At 45.7% G+C, this 21895-nt stretch overlaps 1 protein-coding gene across 6 annotated transcripts in view; it reads right to left on the reverse strand.

The window, feature by feature from the left end:
• Window positions 1-21895, reverse strand: part of SLC4A11 (solute carrier family 4 member 11) — a 257806-nt gene that overhangs the window by 39294 nt on the left and 196617 nt on the right. For all 6 annotated transcript variants that reach the window (XM_081020750.1, XM_081020749.1, XM_081020746.1 and 3 more), the window contains 5 exons: window positions 18931-19054; window positions 18139-18345; window positions 15394-15478; window positions 1778-1903; window positions 170-283 (listed from right to left, as the gene is read on the reverse strand). In XM_081020750.1, the coding sequence (XP_080876876.1) occupies window positions 170-283; window positions 1778-1903; window positions 15394-15478; window positions 18139-18345; window positions 18931-19054 (656 nt within the window). The remainder of the gene's footprint in view (window positions 1-169; window positions 284-1777; window positions 1904-15393; window positions 15479-18138; window positions 18346-18930; window positions 19055-21895) is intronic.

Consider the following 21895-nt stretch of genomic DNA (forward strand, 5'->3'; position numbering starts at 1 on the left):
TAATACTACTTTTCTTTTATACCCTACCCATCTGGCTGGGTTTTCCCAGCCACTCTGGACGGCTCCCAAGAGAATATTAAAAAACACGCTAAAACATCCAACATTTTAAAACTTCCCTAAACGGGGCTGCCTTCAGATGCAACACAAGCAGCTGGCGCGACAAACTCACCATTGATGTAGAGCGCTAAAGGAGCCGTCGTCAACAGCACCACAAGCGGCTGGCCTGAGAACAGCGCATAGAGAAGACCACCAATGCACTGGCCAACGATGGTTTTCTGCACATCTGAAAAGTTAGGAGGGGGGGGAGAGAAAGATGAATTTGCAAGAATCAGGTGGCTGTTGAAGCAAGCTTGCGTTAAATGATGGCACCACTGATGGTGCAAAGAGCACAGTGCACTATGCACACTGGTGCAACAGACATGCTCAAAGCATTAGCTAGGAGCGGAGCTGTGGGAGCATGGACTGTCACACTGGACACAGTTGTGTAGATGCCTGCAAAAGCAAAACAGTTAAGTCTCTCCCCCTCGTCACAGTCTTCTCCTTCGTACTGCAGCCGCAGTGCCTGCACTGCATATATCTTTTAAAAAAGTGTCCTAACAAAGTACAGTGGAACTGGATGCAGTGCTAAGCACCAACTTCAGATTTTCAGCTTTCAAGAAAGCTCACAGTCCATTTGACAGTGAAGAACCACATGCAAACAATGAGCGTGGAAATCTGAGGAACTGGCAGGGCAGGGTCTGGGTCTAATTTCCAGGGGTTGGGGGCAAGTCTTTTGATACCCCTCCTTCTGACTGGCAAAGCCAGAATAAATAACATTAATAAACACGGCTTCCTTTCAGACAAGCAGTCAAGGCAGTTTTACTCCAGTAAGCTCTTTTAAGGCACTGTTGACTTTTCGCCCTTTTTCAATTGCGCTGGATATTTTCCAATAATAATAATAATTTATTATTATCATGCATTGCTTTCAGTTTCTGCAAGCCACCGTGAACTGGAAAAAGCAGACTATAAACGCTGAAATGAAACATGTGTTATGCAAAGCTATAGTGAACCTGCAAATTTGCTCCATTTGTACTTTTTCATTAGAGCAAGCCAATGGGCTTTACTTCTGACATACCACCGGGTGAATGCGCCATGCACTCTACTGGCTCTCAAACCAGTTCTGGGCGATATACCAATAGATCGCCCAGGCCGAGTGTGTGTGTCTGTGAACTACTAGTCTAATCCAAGCAGTAAGCTTATATTGGGAAGCAGGTGGCGCTGTGGGTTAAACCACAGAGCCTAGGACTTGCCGATCAGAAGGTCAGCGGTTCGAATCCCCACGACGGGGTGAGCTCCCATTGCTCAGTCCCTGCTCCTGCCAACCTAGCAGTTCGAAAGCACGTCAAAGTGCAAGTAGATAAATAGGTACCGCTCCGGCGGGAATGTAAACGGCGTTTCCGTGCGCTGCTCTGGTTCGCCAGAAGTGGCTTAGTCATGCTGGCCACATGACCCGGAAGCTGTACGCCGGCTCCCTCGGCCAATAAAGCGAGATGAGCGCCGCAACCCCAGAGTCGGTCATGACTGGACCTAATGGTCAGGGGTCCCCTTTACCTTTACCTTTAAGCTTATCTTGGGGAGAGAAGAAAAATCGCCCTTAAAAGGGCTTCCTTTGTTTAGACAGCAGTGGTTTCTTTGGTTGTGATCACACAGATGAGATCTTCCCTCCGGGGTCCCCAGTGAGAACCGGAACTTCCAGGGGGGCGAGTGAGGGATGGGGCAGGAAGGAGGGAAGACTCACCGATGACCCCGTCCGTGTTTTCGTCATTGAGGGAGCCAAAAGCGATGGAAGGCAGGAGGCAGGCGAAGTACAGAAAGATCATGGTGGTGATGTATTTGCCTATGGCTTTGTTGTTGCCGATGATGCCTAAAACAAACCCCAAAGAGCAAAGTGAAGAAAGGGGTGGGCGAACTCCACATGGATCGAAGCGCGCTCGGCGCCAAAGCCGTAACCAAAAGGGCAGACCCACACTGCAGGAGGAAGGACTGGACAATCCCCTCACGGTCCCTTCCAACTCTATGGTTCTAATAAGAAGCACGTGGACAACAAGAGTCATCCCATTTAAGTGGGGGTTGGCTGGGACAGTGCCCCATTTGCCCTACTGGACTAGCCTCTGCTGGTTTGGAGACTTCCCTGAGTGAATCTGCTGCTATGCTTCACTATCAGTGGTCCGTAAACAGCTTGGGGGCCACTGCCCCTTAGTTCCATTAATAATAATAATAATAATAATAATAATAATTATTATTATTATTATTATACCCTGCCCTTCCCGGTTCAGAAAACCGGGCTCAGGGCGGCTAACAACAAAGCTAAAACACTTAATTGATGCTACAAAAAAACAGCATAAAATACGGTATAAAACATGAATAACAATAAAATCAAAAATCAATTTAGGGGGGAAATCCACCCAATAAACATTAGATGATCACCAGAGCTAGCTGGCTAAATTAGTTCTATTTCGGCCAGCGAGGAGACCAGGGGAGAATTAGCTGTGGGATCCCAGAGCGAGGAATCTTTATAAAAAGGGGAGGGGGAGGGAAGGAAGGGGAATAAAAGATAAATGCATCCCTGGTGCCCCCTACCCTATAAAAAGCATTCTTGTTTATAAAACCCTATAGAGGAAAGAGCGCGCATTACAGTTGTACCTTGGATCCTGAACGTCTTGGTACTCAGATGTTTTGGCTCCTGAACGCCGCAAACCCGTAAGTGAGTGTTCCGGTTTGTGAACGTTTTTTGGAAGCTGAACATCTGGCGCGGCTTCCGATTGAGTGCAGGAAGCTCCTGCGGCCAATCAGAAGCCGCGCCTTCATTTTCGTACTGTCTCAGGAGTCGAATGGACTCCCGGAACATATTAAGTTCGACAACCAAGCTACCACTCTATGCAGAATAGCGGTTTGCACGAAGATAGCAATGCGATAAAATTCAAATCGGTAACAATTCATTGCACATTTATTCAAAATCCAATGAAAACTAGTTGGTTTAATTCGTTAAAAAAAAATTGATGAACCAGCTTTTCAAAGTCCGGTAGTCATTTGCACCTTGTGAGCAGCCCCCACCCCGTCTCCTTGCCTCTTAGTGGGTAACTCTGCCCCCCACCCAAAAAAACCCCTCTGTTTCACTTTATACCAGGTCATCTTAAATTCCTGATCCAAGGCAAAATCCATCATTGTGCAGCCACCCTCTTTTGCATGTTGGGTTTGCACCCACTGCAAAATCTCTAGCAAATGTTTCCAATTATAACGTGGCGTGGGGTGGCAGGAAGAGACCAAAAAGCCCTTAGGGGAAAACCCGATGCAAACCAAATCTTGCACACCCTGTCGCCCTGGCAGCCAACCTCCAGGGGTTTACATAGCGCTGTAGGAGGCTTAGCAGAACATATGACGAAATGTCAAAAAGGAAAAACACGCAGCAAAACGGCACCTCAAAAACGGCTTTGCTGGCTTGCTTCAAGTGCTGGCATTTGCTTCCCTGGACGCGAGTCAATTATTTTATTTTAAAAATCCTCCAAACAGACAAAGGAAAACCAAACATGGGCCCATGCTAAAGCATCACAGAGGCTCCTTTGGGGAGGCTGGTGGGCGATTGATTCCTGCGAATAAATGAACCCCTGGCTTGTACACTCATGTATAAGGCGAGGACTGAAACTAGCGGGAGGGAGGGAGGGGAAAAATAACTAGCAGCAGCTGAACCAGAATCTGCCTGCTTTTCCTGAATATAACAAAGGGCAGAGGGTCAGAATGAAGGATTTCCTCTTACTTGGCCAAAGACTGCCTGCGAAACAGCTGAATAAGGCTCTGCAATGCGCGCGCGCGCACTCACACACACACACACACACACACACTCCTCCTTGCTGAAGATAAGATTTCTTTTTAAGCAGAGGAAAATACTCCCAGGCGAGGAAGCTAAATTTGAGAAAATAAACAGAACACCCAGGGGATTCCAATGGCTCTACAGCTTCTATTCCTCACGGCTATTATATCTCAGAGAGGAGGAGACATGTTTGCTCCTGGGAGAGACACACACACACACACACACACACACACACACACACTTTTAATCAAAGTGTTCTGTTTTCGCCACAAATTTGGCAATCTGTATTTGCACACAGCTGAATGCACACGTATTCCTTACATGCTGTGTTTGTCTGGGTGTTATTTTAGACTATGCTCAATAGATGTGTTTGTGTGAACCCTTGAGACTGGAACTTCCACTCGTGACCAGGGAGAAGAGTCGGTGGAAGAAGATTGGAAGAAATTTAAAGATTACCTACAGAAACATTGCAAAATTAAAGAATGTTAGAGTGATGATGGATTGAAATTAAGTGGTTTCTAGCTGCACAGACTTTAAAGTTATAGACAGATTAAGATTAGGGATTAGGAATAAAAAGGTTAAAAGAATGGAAAATTGGCTATTAATAGATAAAAATTTAATGTTATATTATATTATATTAAGATTAAGGATTGGGATTAAAAAAGAGGGAAAGGAATTGCTGGACAAACAAACTGAATTGGAATACAAAAAAGGGAGGTATGAGGAGGTCCAGAAAATAAGTTAATTCAAAAGCAGTGATGAAAAGATGGAATTGTTTTTAACTGTTTTTTCTTTTTTTTCTTTTTGTATTTTATATTGTGTATTTTTCTTTTTACTTTTAAATTCTTTTTTATTGATGTGTCTTTTTCTATCTGAAACTTTAATAAATATCATTTTAAAAAAAAGAAGAGAGAGACTGGAACTTCCAGCTCAAAAACACGCTGACAAACAAACATTATCCCTGGGGGAGATAAATGTTGTTTTTGAATTTTTTAAAAAAATATTTATGAATTCATGGAACATAGCCTTATGCTGACCCAGACTATTTGTCCAGCCTTGCAAATAGGTGCAGAGAAGTTACTAGCCTGTGGAGCATCATTTTTCCATCTAGCCTGCTGTGGGCTGGCAGCAGAAGGGATGAGAAGCACCATGCCTCTTGCAGCACCTCACTGCTCTTCTATACTAGGTAAGTGGAAGAGGGTTTTCCTGCTCTTCCAGACTCTCTGGTTTCTATTGCTGTGTTCCACAGAGAGATGGAGCACCCCGACTCCTCTCCATTAGTTCTGCTCACACCTGCAAGCTTTTCTTGTCACCTATGACTACCAAGCAAGCGCTCCATCTCTAAATGCAGCTCCCACAAAAAAGAAAGAGCAAATCAGTAAGTTTTGTTTTCTCTCCGTTTCTTATTCTAAGTTCAGTTCTCCATGTTTCCTTATCTATTTGCCTTTTTAAAAAAGTCCCCATGAAAATTCATCAGCACGTTTTTTTTTAAGTGATATATGCATCCTGAACACAAGCTTTATCCCAATGTATGCATTTCTGAACGCATCACTCGGTTGGAGAACCGCCTTGCAAAATTCAGAGAAGTGCGAATTTCGAAAGATGGCGGCATCCCGGTTCTTGCGAGTGAGAATGACGAAGGTTTGCCTTTAAACGCAAACCGAATTGGATCTCCCGCCTTTCCCCAACTACGCATGTTGAACAGCTGCAATATAATGGAAAGAGGAAAAATCTGTGCAGACGGATGCTCACTGTTTTGCAGTCCTTACCAATCGCGCTCCTTGCAGAACTGCAAAAACACAAAACTCTAATTAGGTGACACAACACCCGTGTGAAGAAAACAAGGCAGGAAGTGACAAATTCAAGGCTAGCCTTTGGCAGGGAAGAGGCAGCAGCATCCATCACTGCAAGTCTCCACTTCCAGTGATCTCACCACTCTGAAGTGCAAGTGTTTGCTTATGACAAACATGGTTCGCCCTCACTTAGGGAAACGACTTGGCCTGCCATAGGCTCCAAACTATCTGCTCTGAAACTCTAGCTTCAAGGGACACATTCACACTGTAAGAAAGTAGCAGGAGACTGAGAACCCTGTTCTCATCCCACCTTTTTAAAAAGAGAGAGAGAAACAGCCAAAGAACTGATAGACAACTGTGGCCAGAATGAAGAGAGAGAATGCCAGAGAGGCTGAGCAAAGGGAGATGCATATTTTGAAGAGCAAAAAAGAGGGCACATTTGATGACTTCTACTTTCAACTGTGGGTTAAACCACAGAGCCTAGGGCTTGGCGATCAAAAGGTCAGCAGTTCGAATCCCCGCGACGGGGTGAGCTCCCATTTCTCGGTCCCTGCTCCTGCCAACCTAGCAGTTCGAAAGCACGTCAAAGTGCAAGTAGATAAATAGGTACAGCTCCAGCGGGAAGGCAAACGGCGTTTCCGTGCGCTGCTCTGGTTCGCCACAAGCGGCTTAGTCATGCTGGCCACATGACCCGGAAGCTGTATGCTGGCTCCCTTGGCCAAAAAAGCGAGATGAGTGCCGCAACCCCAGAGTCGTCCGCGACTGGTCTTAACGGTCAGGGGTCCCTTTACCTTTAACCATGAATGGCGACTCTCCTTCTACATACCTATGAAAAAGAGGACATGTCCAGGAAAAAGAGGACATATGGCAACCCCAGCAGCATCTACTCATCGGAAAAGAATCATGGTGTTGTAAGTGAGCCTGAGAGCTTCTAGCCCAACCTTCTGCTAAATGAGTGCAGGATGCAACAACAACATCCTTGACAGGTGGCCATCCACCCTCTGCTTCATAGCACCCACAAAATTCTCCATGAAGTGGCTGGGCACCCACAAATTTCGGCACTAGGGCCATGCATGCTGCATGGGCACCCACATCACGGGGCCAAGCTGGTACTCCTGCTCTGCTGAAAAGTTCCCACTCCCACAGGCAGGTTGTTCTACTGTCCGACAGTTCTTTTCTCTCTTAATGCTTAACCAAGATCGGCTTCCTTGCAATCTCCACCCATTAGTTCTAGTCACGTCCACAGGAGCAGCAGGGAAGCAAGTGTGTTCTGTCTGCTGCCTGACAGCTCCTCAGATATTTGAAGAATTCTATCGGGTTTCCCCTTAATCGTCTCTCCTCCAGGCAAAAACATACCCAGCTCACCGTGCCCAACTCAGCAGGGGCGGCGGGAGAGCGAGAATGCAGCCTCCTCTACATCCCACAAGGAATTAAGTGACAACTACACATTCCCCGAAGTAGGCACATGCTATCTGGAAAGACCTTAATCAGACCTTCTTGGGAAACGGCACACTTCGAACCAAGAAATCTAACGCTATGCGCGGCTGGGAGCACATTGTGTTGGGTGATTTCCCCATTTCTAAAAGCAAGCATCAGAGTTCTCTTGATGTACACACTGCACATTTTTTTAGTCCTTTTGGCTACGAAGCAAAATGGTAGTGACTCAAAGCATTGGGTCTTTTCCCGGGGTCCTGCGTACTTTGCAAGGGCACCCCTCTTGGGACCACAACATGAGATACAGAGCAAGGTTTCCCAAAATTGGCTGTCCAGCTCTTTTTGGACTACCATTCCCATCATCCCCAACAACTGCTTCTTCTAGCTAGGGATGATGGGAGTTGTAGTCCAACAATAGCCAGAGACCCAACAGGGGAAACCCTGATCTAGAGTAAGACCTCGGCTCAAAAGCCCCATTTCTACTGGCAGAAAGGCTGGGGACGTGGAGTAGAGACTTCTCCACAATTTTCCAGAGAGGCTAATCTGAGCCTAGCCTTGCAGGGAAAAGGAAGAGACTTCTTACTTCGGAAACTTTTTTATTTGGTATGTTAAACTTGATTAGAACACGTATCTGGCTTGTTTCTTCAGATACCACAGTTGACTTATGACACTTTTACAACACACACATTTCTCCTGTTTCAAGCTACTGGATCTCACTTTTAGGAATTTTGCAAGAGTTGCAAGCTGCACACGGCTGGTGGGATATTAAATCTGTAAAGAAATATTCAAAAAAGTGGTCAGGTATCTGCAAAATCAAATGGGTGATTTTGTTCTCCGCTCCATCCTTCTGGCCTCTACATAAATCATTCCTCAATCTCTGAGGTACCTCCATCTTCCTTAGTCTCTGGAGGGGCTTGGGGGGGGAATCCCTATAATTTAAATTTTCCAATCAGATTAAAAGGTGTGCAACCTTAGTGATCATTGTTGGGAAAGCAGAAGAAATAAAGTTAACTACATGTTTGGTGGAGTTGTGATGAGATTAGAACTTATTCAGAGAAAATCTTAAATTTATCAGAAGATATGGTTAATTACACCATACATTTAAATCCATTACAAGTTCTGCTGTGATACCTGCAAAATGAGTTGGTCCAAAACATTTTCATCTTAAGGAAATCTATTAAGAGCTGCAAAAACGTTGTTAGCTGCTAAATGGCGCTGATCAGAAGCACCCATGGAATGAGTGTTTTAACAAAATATAGTATGTCAAAGAAAGTCTTTAAATTACAGAATAAGATTAAAGGAAGGGACACAAAGACACAAACAGTTTGAAAGTCCATGGTCTCCATTAGTTAAATGAAGCAAAAAATTAATTAGTGTTGCCAAGGGAGTTTTCACTGCTGAAAAAGTAAGATGGAGCATAACAGTGATTGGTTTTCGAACGTTTTGGAAGTTGAATGGACTTCTGGAACGGGTTCCGTCCGACTTCCAAGGTACGACTGTATTTAAAAGCATGTAAATTAAGCATATTTATTCCAGTTTGCAGAATTACAAAGTTGTTCTAAGGGGAGTAGGCACGACGCACTAGGAGTGAAGCAAAAACCAAAAGCTACATTTGTGGCTGCAAAGGCGATGTAGAGTTAGCACGGCAAATGAAGCGCACGCTTGCTGTGTTCAGAGTCTGCAACGTCCGGCTTTGTACAGGAAGCCACTTGAGAGATTAACAAAGCCACAAACAGCCTAGAGCGGTAAAACTGAAAGCGCCTATTATTCCTACAATTCAAAACTCAAATACTAATATTTGGAGTTGGGGAAGGTGGGCAGAGAAAGGAAAAGAATGGAAAAATTGCATTCAGACAACTTCAGCTGCGTGCCTGAGCTCCAGACCTCAGAAAGTCTTTATTTACACACTTCTTAGGGTTGCCATATTCCAAAAAGTTGTTGAGCTTTTATTTCTGGCAAAATTGCTTACTTTTTTTTTTTTTTTTGCAAAAACACACACACAAAAAAAATGCAAAGTCTTTGAGCTGTTTTTTAAAGGGAATTCACACAAAAAAAACACCTTCCTGGACATTTTACCAATTTTTGAAAATTCTGCCCTGATACTATTTCCGGCTGACATTCCTGGGCAATTTCTGGGAATTTTTGGACAGATGGCAGCCCTAGTGTTACTTAGATGCTTTGGTGAGGGGAGAGAATTTGGATGTGTTATGGAGTGGAATGGAAGCAAACATTAGTCAAGAAACCCTGGCTCATGGTTTAAAGAAGGCCTGAGCATGGACGTAGCCAGAATTTATGTTGTGGGGAGGCAGGACTGAGCTACCTGAGACACGATTGGTCAGTTTGCAGAAGCCACGCATTGCAGGGGTCCTTTCTAAGTCTACAATTCTACAAGTTTGCTTAGTGAGGTGCTCAAACCTGGAGTTTTGCTTTGTTTCGCCCTAACAACAAACCATGATTGCTAGACCGCTTTAAACCATAGTTTTGCATTTGGCTTGGTAACTGCGGTTGGCTAGAGCAAAAGAAACCACAATCCTGGGTTCGGATGCCATGCTAAGCTAAACTAAGCCTTTCATGGTTTGCTGATCTCAGTTGCACGAAAGCAGCATCAAAGTGCTCAGGCTGCAGCATAACGCAGTTTTTAATAAGCTGCATTTGCAAGGACCCAGACAGAGAATGCTGTGCCGGACCCAATGTAATAAAAGGACGACAGGTTCAACCTCACAGCATAAGGCAAAGCTTGCCAACAGCCCAAAATGACTTTCTGTAGCAATTCAATGTTTTGCTATTGAACATGTACACTTAAAAGCAGGCTGCCCTCTTTCATTTCAGTTCACGGCATATCGAAATGTTCTGCAGTGCAGCTTGTCTAGGGGCAGAAAAATCTCTCAATTTCATTTCCCCCCATTTCTATTTTTTTCAATCTCATGTTCGGTTCTCCATTTTTGTGCATCAGATTTTAAAGCAGATTTCTCCTGATGTACATCCTTGCAAGCGACGTCCCTAATGCAATGCATTTCCATGTGGTATTTTTGCCAGTGCCATGTGTTTTTATCCACACATATCACCCTAACATGCACGTTTTTGTAAACCTTGTTTGGTTGGAGAGCTGCAAAATTTGGAGAAGTGCGAATTTTGAGGGATGGCCGTGTTCCCTTTTGCGTACCATTTTGAAAAGCGAGGATGAGGGAGGTTCACATTAAAGCGAATTTCTGCCCCATCCCTACGTATGTCCCAAGAGCAAGCGGAATTCCCAGTTCACAGCAAATATAATAGAATTGTAGAGTTGGAAGAAACCATCTAGTCCAACCCCCGGCAATTCAGGAATCTTTTGCCCAACGTGGGGCTCAAACCCACGACCCTGAGAGCCTCATGCTCTACCAGCTGAGCTATCCTGACTGCAGGATGCTAACAGGATAGAGGGGAGACCCAGAAGGCCCCCTAACTTACAGTGCTCCCTGGCATTTTCTTTTCCTTTACTCCTCTGTGTAAAAGCAGAGACATCACCTTGCCAACAAAGGTCCGTATAGTCAAAGCTATGGTTTTCCCAGTAGTGATGTATGGAAGTGAGAGCTGGACCATAAAGAAGGCTGATCGCCGAAGAACTGATTGATGCTTTTGAATTCTGGTGCTGGAGGAGATTCTTGAGAGTCCCATGGACTGCAAGAAGATCAAACCTCTCCATTCTGAAGGAAATCAGCCCTGAGTGCTCACTGGAAGGACAGATCCTGAAGCTGAGGCTCCAAGACTTTGGCCCCCTCATGAGAAGAGAAGACTCCCTGGAAAAGACCCTGATGTTGGGAAAGATGGAGGGCACAAGGAGAAGGGGACGACAGAAATGGTTGGACAGTGTTCTCGAAGCTACCAGCGTGAGTTTGACCAAACTGCGGGAGGCAGTGGAAGACAGGAGTGCCTGGCGTGCTCTGGTCCATGGGGTCATGAAGAGTCGGACACGACTCAACGACTAAACAACAACAACAACAAGTAGCAACAAGAATGCAGAAAAAGCAAGGAATGGAAATGTGTTGAAGAATATATTGTACAAAATCATTCTATTAGAAATCTCTGGATAAGTATAGACTGAACCCATTAAGTTAAGAAGTTATGTTTTCCTTCCCCTCCTTTTTTAAAATGGATGAATGACTATCGTAATGAATAAAAAGGAACACAATGTTAGAGGTTTTTATTAAGTAATATGTTGGATCTCACTCATGCGTGTGAAGGAAGTCGCACAGGCATTTGGGTATAAGGAGAGGTGGTTGCAGGGTTGTTGTTTAGTCGTTTAGTCGTGTCCGACTCTTCGTGACCCCATGGACCAGAGCACGCCAGGCATTCCTGTCTTGCAGGGTTAGATGTGGGGAATTTGCAGAAATAATATATTCAAGTTATGTGCGTTGATTCCAGCGTATTAGGTGACTGGGCGTATAAGCTGCCAATTTTTTTGGGGGGGGGGGTCATCTTATACGCTTCGGCAGCAGCAGTGGGCAGCGGGCTCTGCGACAGGAGGAAGCTGCCCAGCGATGCTAAGCCGGCTTCACTGGGTGGCTTCTTCCTGGCGCAGAGCAGATCCTGCTGCCCACTGCAGCCATACCTGGCGTATAAAACGACCCCCGACGTTTTAACCTCTTTTCCAGGGTTAAAAAGTTGTCTTATACGCGGGAATCTGCGGTACAAGGCTGAAGGTGTATGGCAATTAACATGTAGTGTGAATTAACTGAAAATAAGGAAAATTAATAAAAAATTAATATAAAGTAAAAAAAAAAAAAAGAATGCAGAAAAAGCAGTTGCCTAGAGGTGCTTGGCTGTGGAATTGAGCCCATAGTGCTGGACCCGGGAAGAGAAGTGCCACAGAGTTGCTACACATCTCCAAACAGCATCCGCAAGACCTTGGATTTCATAGGACAGGTGTGTGTCATTGAAGCCCCAAATATACACTCTCAGCCGAGAAACCATAGCTTAGTGCTAAGCCACATGGATATTCAAGGAATTAACAGCCTCTTTGTGGCTAAAGTTCTCTGCAGGCCCAAAGTCAACAGCTAGCATGACCTCACCACGGGAAGCCTATAGGCCAAATCAGGCTGGCCGAATCTATCCAGCAAAGGTGGGGAGCGTTTGGCCCATGGGCCTAATTAAGCCCAACATGGGGCCTAATTTGACCCATGAGCCTGTTTGCCCCAACCATGCCCACGTGCCCCACACCCCATCTTATACAGACCTCCTCCCACTAATGCACAGGTTACGTTCTGGGCCCCCACACTCAAGTGAAATCGTGCAAAGTGGGGAGCATCCTCTAAAAAAAAGCTTCTAAATGCTTATTCCCAGATGTTCTCCTGCTCTCTCTCCAATCCAGACCAAAACATCTAGAGTTGAAGCTCTGGGGCTGGCAGGAGGCTGAAGGAGGTGCTGGAAAACTGAGGCTGCTGCGCTACCACGCAAGCCGGCTGTTAGGCGGAGAGGCTGAGAAGCCTAAACAAAGCCCCACTGAGCCTGTAGCCCCTTCTCTGCCCTCACTGATGTCCTCTTCAGGCTCGGGGTGTGTGTGTGTCTTCTCACAAGCCACAAGGGCTCTCTAGCTTTCTCCCACCATTTCCTGGTATAATAATAATAATAATAATAATAATAATAATAATAATAATATATTATTTATACCCCACCCATCTGGCTGGGTTTCCCCAGCCACTCTGGGCGGCTTCCAACAGGACACTAAAATACAATAACCTATTAAACGTTAAAAGCTTCCCTAAACAGGGCTGCCTTCAGATGTCTTCTAAAAGTTTGGTAGTTGTTGTTCTCTTTGACATCTGATGGGAGGGCGTTCCACAAGGCGGGTGCCACTACCGAGAAGGCCCTCTGCCTGGTTCCCTGTAACTTGGCTTCTCGCAGTGAGGGAACCGCCAGAAGGCCCTCGGCGCTGGACCTCAGTGTCCGGGCAGAACGATGGAGGTGGAGACACTCCTTCAGGTATACTGGGTTGAGGCCGTTTAGGGCTTTCAAGGTCAGCACCAACACTTTGAATTGTGCTCGGAAACGTACTGCTTCCATTGATTGATTGATTTCCCGGCATGCACGCAAACACGGTCACACACAAGCAGTGGCATAGCGTGGGGGGTGCAGGGGGGGCGGCCGCACCAGGCGCAACATCTGGGGGGGGGGCGCTCGCACTCGCAGCTCTCTGCCCCTACCTGGCTCACTCACTCTCTCTCACTTAGGGGGCGCAAATTACTTGCCTTGCCCCGGGTGCTGACAACCCATGCTACGCCACTGCACACAAGTTGACCGCGCACTACGTGGGGGGGGGGGGGGCCTGTGCATGACGTCAGGCATGGGGCAGGGAAAAATATGCCTCCCAACGAAGAACCAGAAATGCCAAAACGCGCTCCTAATTGGCAAGGGAGGGCTTGTTGTCGCTGCCAATCAGCTGGTTGGCGGCGACAGCAAGTCCTGCAGCAACCGGGTGCAAGGCAGTGTTCCCTGCTGAAAACGCTGTTCGGCAAACATCCTTTGCCAAGGAACTGCCTCCTATAATCCTGAAGGATGCTTGCCTGCTTTCCTCTCCCTGGCACCTTTCTGTTGTACTGTCACCCTTTGTCTACATACAGCTGCCCTATCAATATTATTTTTAAATAAACCTGATCATGTACTGTATAAGGAACATGGAGGTTTTGACTGGGGCACAGTTAGCCCCATGTGAACAGTTGCAGCAAAGCTGTTTCAAAACTCACCTACGGCTGTTGCATGGCTGTTATCGCAGCTCAGCAAGCCTCAGCTTAGTCACAGCGAGGAGGCGGGAGACTGCCTGGAGCCCCGCGTAATCTGCTCTGAGCTTCCCAGAGAAAGAGGGGGACGCTCGCGCAGTAAATAAAAGGAAAACAGAGAAAGTATCGCAGGCATTGATGCCAGAATCAGCTCTCGGCATTTCTGAAACAGGCCCCTTCGCGAGATAAATGGCAAACGGCGGGTGAAACTGTCGACAGTCAGACAAGGCCGGTAATAGCTTCTGCCTAGGAATCGTACCCAAATTTATGGGAAATCACGTCACTGAGATATATGTACATAAGCAATAGTGCTCTGTCCAGAGCATGCAATGATTGCTTTTCTTTGCATTCCCACAAAGCTATTTAGGTAGAAAAAAGCAGTCCTGCAGAGCTCTTAGGCAATGAGGGAAGGGGATGGATGGTACATGGAAGGGCACAGGCTGCGAATGTGAAGCCTCTCATACAAAACTGCCTTTATACAGAGTCAGACCATCATTCCATCTCCTCAGGTGCCAGGAATCTGGGCCCCTCCCGATATTGCTCAACCCCCACCAGCCCCTAGCAGCTCTCACAAGCCACTCTCGAGTTTATATACCAATAATTTAGAAACTCTCATCACTCTGTAACTAAGCTAAATTTTACTGCCTGTGCAACTTTTTCTGAATGCTGCATGGAAAATCACATGAATATGACCTTTGGAGAGTTTGTAAGTAAAACATTTTAAACTTACCAAATGTGTGGTTTTTTTCTTTGCTGGGGGGAGAAGGAAACTTTGGGACGCACTTGAAAGGGTATATCTTAAGGGTCTAGCAGCCTATATTTCCAAATTTGTTCTGCTGCATGTTTTGTGACTTTAAATCTCTGCTGGGGTCTTCTCACAAAAGAGTAATTACCCCAACCTTGGATCTTAGCATTCAGGGTATTATCCTTTTCATATAATTTTTTTCCCTCTTGAAGCAATAAAAACAACACTAAAAAATGCAATCTTTAGGGGGGAATGCTTTGCAAAAATGCGATTAGACAAAATAGTGTAAAAAATTGTGTATTGTAGGAGAAGTATGCGCTAAAACCCTGATTTTTTTATTTTTAAAAATGACTTTAAAAAGAAAAACTCCACGGAAAACCGAAATTAATGAGAAAATGAAATTGACAGAATTGCCAATCTCTACTCTATGGAGACATTACTCATCATTTAGCTTACAGAAACCTCAGGCAGTCATTTAAAAAGCGCCAGCAGTACGATTTTGCCAAAAACAAGGATGAGAACTCGAGTTTTGTTGGATTTTCCCTTGCTTCTGAATGAAAATGTGTTTCTACATGTGGACTAGCCTTACTGGATCAAGGAATTTATCTAAAGCACCAGGCTTGGCTGAAGACATTGGGAATAATCTATAAGCCCAACCCTTGGGATCCTTCCTGGTCCAATGTGTGGTTGTCTTTCAGAAACAGAGCTACTGCAGACATCTCCCTGCCCTCCGAAAAAAATAAGAGAGTGCTCTGTAAACAGGACACGGTGCTATGAGGACCCCAGTCAGGCCAGCGTTGTCGTAAACAATGGCTCACCTACCATCAGTAAAGTCCAGCGCGTACACTGGAAACCTTCGTGCGATGTCATCAAAAATTCCCTTGCCAACATTGAAGAACTCGTGGAGCTGGAGAGAGGAAGGAAATGTTATGTCAGTTCAAATGCTCATCTATTGTTGAGAGAGGAGAGGGAGGCTCGAGCCGCCTGCCACGAGACCTTTAAAACCAACGGCTTTCCTTTAAAGGCTATGCAGAGGAGATGCTAAATCACAGAATCGTCAAGGTAGAAGGGACCCCGAGGGTCATCTAGACCAACCCGCCGCAGTGCAAACGAGGCAATGCACATGGTTTGGAAAAGCGGCCATCCCGTCTCAGCACTGCTCAAAGAGGCAAGAAAAGGGAACTCAGCCTCTGTTGTGTGTGCCATATTTGTAAAATGGCTTCATATCTCTCCCGCTCCCAGAGGCATACCAACAAACAACCATGTTTGCATTAGGGGATGTCCTGAAGTAGAAGACCTTATGCATTATATCTTGTGCTGCCCCTTATATAATGAAGCAAGAGAATGGTTTTTAGCACCTATAATGACAAGGTCCCCTGGCCAGAACCCCTCTGACATGATTTTATATCTCCTCGCAGACATAGATAAGTATGTGACCTGGCGTGTAGCACTCTTTGCAACTGCCACTAGGAAAATTAGAGCAAATTATATAGCCAAGATAGTCACCAACTGTAAAGGAGATGAATTAATTTGACCCTATCTATATCAAGTTATATTCTATCTTTATCACCAAACTCCGAATATAATTGCACATTGTATTAATTAACATTATTTTTTTAATATATTAGTGGCCATGTGGTGATTTTAGCCTATAAATTTAACTGTTTAATGTCTGTTTAGAGTAGGTAACGTCTTGATAATATAAATATTTTAAGTCTTTTGTATTAATCCAGCATATTTTCTTTTAATTGTTGAATGATTCTGTGTACATTGCGGCAGCCTTTGGCTATGTGCAATAAAACTGACTGACTGACTCTCTTGATACTACCTCTGTGCAGGGAGGAGAGGAGGCAGCTGAGATATGGGGAGGGCCTTCGTGAAGGCTCCCCCCTCTTGCCAATCAGCAGTCAGATTTTGCATACACAGCCGTACCTTGGAAGTCGAACAGAATCCGTTCGACTTCCAAAACGCTCGAAAGCCAAAGCGTGGCTTCTGATTGGCTGCAGAAGCCCTGTCGGACATTTGGATTCCAAAGAACGTTCACAAACCAGAACACTCATTTCTGGGTTTGCGGCGTTTGGGAGCCAAAACGTCCGAATACCAAGGCGTTTGGGATCTAAGGTATGACTGTATGCGCTACCTCTGGAATGGAACCCCCATGTTTGACAGGACTGCACTGTCGCACAAATAAATAAACGTGGATCTGGTAACAATATGGGAAATAATATAACTAACCAAGGTTAGCCGCAACTACCCATGCATTTGAGGAGTCATAAAATTAATTTCTTTGTTGCATGCAGGTTCCATAAAACAGTACCAAATGTCACCGAATCTGTCTGTTTCCCTTTCCTAATTTCACCATTTCCAATAGAAAAAACCATGCTTGAGGTCACATCCGCACCATAGATTTAAAACACACAGCTTCTCCCCTCCCCAATAAAAAAGAATCATGGGAACTGTAGTTTTGTAAGGTTGCTGGGAATTGAGGGATAAACTACAGTCCCCAGAAGTGCAACGTAAAATTTGGAGGAGTGCAGATTTTGAAGGACAGCTGTGTTTAGGCGCACGTATTGTTTGGGTAAGTGCGAATGGGGAAAATTCGCCTTTGAATGGGAACAGGATTGCATTTCTCTCCCACTCCTAGTGGTCGGAAGATAGCCTTTTCCTGGGTCTGTATGCGGCAGCTTTGCATGTTTTCCACGTACATTTGGGAACAAAAGGGATGCAAAGTGCATCTGTCAACACCAGCTTCCAAAACCCAGCAGGGGTACCTGGAATATGCTGTGGCATTTGCTGCCAGCCCTCCATGGCCCTCGCCTGCCCCCTCGCTGCTTGGCTCCATGTCTGTCCCTTCCAGCCTCTCCCTGCCTCATCCCCATTACGTCTCTCCACTTGCGGGACAACTTGTTATAGCAACAGGGATTTCTAACCTCTGCCCCTCTTCTCCCTCCAGGGAGAAAATTCATTTCTGCTCCTTTGTTTTGAGACACAATTGTCTACAGGGCTGGTGGCAGGGAGAGGGTGAGTTTAAAGTGCAGAATGATTTGAGCAGAGTTTAAAAGGCCTATTTTTAAGATTCTTTCTTTCTTTCTTTTTAAGTAGCTCCCAATGGAAAAGGTCAAAGGAAGGAGCACAACAGCTTCTAATAAACTTGTCCCGCCGTGACATGCGAGAAGTTGCTGGCGTTACAGGGCAGAAAAGGGAGAAGGAAAAAGATTGTGGCCAATTCAGCAAGGGGGCGTTATACTTTTTTCAATCCACTGTGCATAATTCTATGCAACCCTATCATGTCCACCTCTGTGCTTAACCTGCTTTTCACTCAGCGGAGAAGTCCTGAACTTTTTTTGGTGGGACTTCTCTTCATAGAATGGACATATGGGACTTTGAGGGCTGGATGAGCTCTGTCGACCCAGGATGAGAGACCTGGACCTTGACTCTGAGGGGATGCCCAACTCCCTGTCAGGATTTACGCAACTTTGGCCTCCTCGGACGAGCGACTGGTATTCATCTCAAGATGATTTGGCTTTATAATGTCCACCTGAAACAGCGGACCTTCGCCACACGTACCTTGAGAGGCTTGTGGTTGTGTACTATGTGCCCATCGGCCATTGCCGATGGCCTCTGGTTCACGACGGTCAGCAGATGACGTTGGTGAACCAAAGCCTCCTTGAACTCTTCCTCCGTTTTCGTTTCTAGAAGCTTCTGCCGGAAGGTTATATCTGAGAACATTGTGGCAAATGTCCGGCCCACTTCGGTTGCAGTTTTGGTACTTTTCTGAGGGAGGAAAAACAGGGCACATCCATGAGTGGTTTGGGTTACCTACACCACAGCTTGAGTTTTATACCTTAGCTCAGACAGGTTAAACCGATCGACCGCGATCGACAGGTAGATCCCTGGGTGATCCTGGCCGACTGCGGCATCCTTATCGATCGCTGGATTGAAAAAACTGGGAAATGAATGTCTCTACCCCCGCCCCCTTGCTCTGCCCCTCCGCCTCGTCCAGTGGGCGTCGTTTGGCGCTTTCTGTTGGCGATTGGGAATACAATGATTTTTTTTGCGCTGTGTGAGTTTGTTAGCGGTGTACTTTAAGGTGAGCAATGAATGTCATCCCCCCCCCCCTTTTGAAAAAGCTCAACAACTCTTGCTCATGTTTTGTGATATAACTAGTGGATACAATTATCTTTCATTGTGGGATTTGGATGTTCAGATCCCAAGTTGCTTGCAACTTTTATTTATATATAAAAATACCATACATATTCTTATATTCTATTATAATGGCATATCAAAGGATAAGGGGAAAGGCACAGGATTTATTTTTAAAAAAAATAAAAATAAAATGGAGGAGGCGCTCAACCCTACCATTTTTGGAGGAGCAAGGACCAGAATGACGAATCGCACTTCGCAGGAGTTCTCCCCCCAGTTCTGAGGCCTTTCGAGGCGGCTGATGCAAACATGGCGACGCTGAAGGGATTTTATAGTGCAACTGTCAAACAAGAGAAAAATATTATCAGTAGTCAAAGCAATGCACAGGGCAGCAGACCGTTGCCTTCAAAGAAGGAAATCAGGTTCCTAAGGAAGGGCAGTAGGACTCTGCTATTACAGACTACCGATGGAGGAACACATATGGACTAGTAACTTTGAGGCGCGAAAGATGTGCAGATGTCTATGGGGATGGTGCGTTAAATCCGATGGCCCTCCAAATGCGGCTGAACTGCAGCTCCCATCATCCCTGGCCACTCGCCATGCTTGCAAGGGATGCTGGGAGTTGTAGTTCAGCAACACCTGACAGGCCCAAGTTTCCTCACCTTTTTAAGTTGTTTTTTTTAAAAAAATAATTCTGCAAGATTTTAAATGATGGATTTTGGCATTTGAGTGAAATAATACTGGGGTAGCAACGATACATTAAGTGCCAGGTGCCCACCTATCCAATTAACAAGCAAACAAACAAAAATATATGCCTGTTCTATCCATGACATTTGGAAGCATGTCAAAGTACAAGTAGATAAATAGGTACCGCTCCGGCGGGAAGACAAACGGCGTTTCCGTGCGCTGCTTTGGTTTCGCCAGAAGTGGCTTAGTCATGGTGGGCACATGACCCGGAAGCTGTATGCCGGCTCCCTTGGCCAGTAAAACGAGATGAGGGCTGCAACCCCAGAGTCGTTCACGACTGGATTTAACTGTCAAAGGTACTTTACCTTTTTTTACATTGAAGCCAAAGAAAAGACTGAGCTCTAACTGAGTTGGTAACTAACTATTGTTGTTTTCTGCTAGCAAAAATGTGAGTGTTTAACCTTAGAGGGATGGATGAAGGGATCAATCACTTGAGCTGGGTTGGCCATTAAATGGGCCATCTCTTTAATGCAGAGGTGAGGAGCCTCAGGTCAAGGGAACAAATGCAGCCCCTTAGATCTCTCTCCCTGGCCTTGCCTCCACCCCAGCCGCTTGTGTTACCCCCAAGCCAACCTCTCATTAGCCTTCCTTCTCACCTTCCTCAAGGAAACTGGACTTAACTGTCAGGGGTCCTTTACCTTTTTTATCCATGACATTAAACTGAGCAACTAAGGTGTAAGACCATTTCGTGGATCCCCCCCTTCCCTTCCTACGAAGAAGGTCCAAAGTAGTAGTAGTAGTAGTAGTAGTAATAATAATAATAATAATAATAATAATAATAATAATAATTTATTACTTATACCCCACCCATCTTAAAAAGCATCTCAAAAAGCAGAGACATCACCTTGCCAAAAAAGATCCATATAGTTAAAGCTATGGTTTTCCCAGTAGTGATGCATGGAAGTGAGAGCTGGACCATAAAGAAGGCTGATCGCCAAAGAATTGATGCTTTTGAATTCTGGTGCTGGAGGAGACTCTGGAGAGTCCCATGGACTGCAAGAAGATCAAACCTCTCCATTCTGAAGGAAATCAGCCCTGAGTGCTCACTGGAAGGACAGATCCTGAAGCTGAGGCTCCAAGACTTTGGCCACCTCATGAGAAGAGAAGCCTCCCTGGAAAAGACCCTGATGTTGGGAAAGATGGAGGGCACAAGGAGAAAGGGACGACAGAGGATGAGATGGTGGGACAGTGTTCTCGAAGCTACCAGCATGAGTTTGACCAAACTGTGGGAGGCAGTGGAAGACAGGAGTGCCTGGCGTGCTCTGGTCCATGGGGTCACGAGGAGTCCGACACAACTAAACGAATAAACAACAACAAGAACACCCCACCCATCTGGTTGGGCTTCCCCAGCCACTCTGGGTGGATACAACATCTCTCAAGAGCCATCTCCCCTCGCCTGCCCCCCACCCTTAGTCTGAAAACATATGCATCCTTTCCTCAAATGCGAGGCATTAGCCAGCCAATCAAAGAATGGCCGATGATTAAAGGAGTTGGATGGGGCCTCACCAGGATCTGGACCAAAACTCGCGCTTCCTTTTCCCCACACACATTTTTCTTTCTCAACACCTCCATAAACATCCTGAGTCGAATTGCTCAGAGCGAGATTCCCTGAGTCTCGGACGGGGTCTGCCAGAGCTGAATTAATTCCTTCCACCCAGGTGCCATTGGTTAGCACGTAAGTGAATCCATATGAGAGTTTCCGAATGCTGAAGGAGGCCCCTTTCTGATCGACACCTTGATAGTTAAGTCATGCAAATGAAAGCCGCCTGCGAACCGTAACAAAGGCAATCTCATTTCCATTATGTTGCTGAGGACGGTTAGAGAGTTTCTCAGGCATGCAAGATATTCCGTTTCTCTTCCATGGCCTTTCTCCGCTGCCTTCTTTCCTTCTGACCGAACTTTCTAAATGACCCGGCCTCTCAAGAGAAATGCAAAATCTCCCCTAGTCTGGGTATCTCCTTGCCAACAAAAATGCACTCAGAGGGGGCTTCCCATGCAGAACGGTGCCAACAAAGTTAGACTGCAATGTCCTGCAGCCTCTTTTTTCCGGGAAAAAGGTGCAAGACTCTCCTCCAATGTTTGCTGCGGGATCACATTCATCCAGTGCTTTACTGCACTGGCTCCTGGTGGAGTACAGGGTCAGGTTTAAGGTGCTGGTTTTGACCTGTAAAGCCCTGTGCGGCCTAGGACCCACTTACCTACAGGACCGCTTCTCCTGGTAAGCCCCGTGGAGGACCTTAAGGTCCACAAATGACAACACTTTGGAGGTCCCAAGTCACAAGGTGGTTAGATTGGTCTCAACTAGGGCCAGGGCCTTTTCAGTACTGGCCCCGACTTGGTGGAATGCTCTGTCACAAGAGACTAGGGCCCTATTATTATTATTTAATTATTCTTGATAAAACCAAACGTTCTGGGGCTATGAGGATCATTTATG

The sequence above is a fragment of the Podarcis pityusensis genome (genome assembly GCF_964106645.2).
Source record: "Podarcis pityusensis genome assembly, chromosome: 9".
NCBI classification, from domain to species: domain Eukaryota; kingdom Metazoa; phylum Chordata; class Lepidosauria; order Squamata; family Lacertidae; genus Podarcis; species Podarcis pityusensis.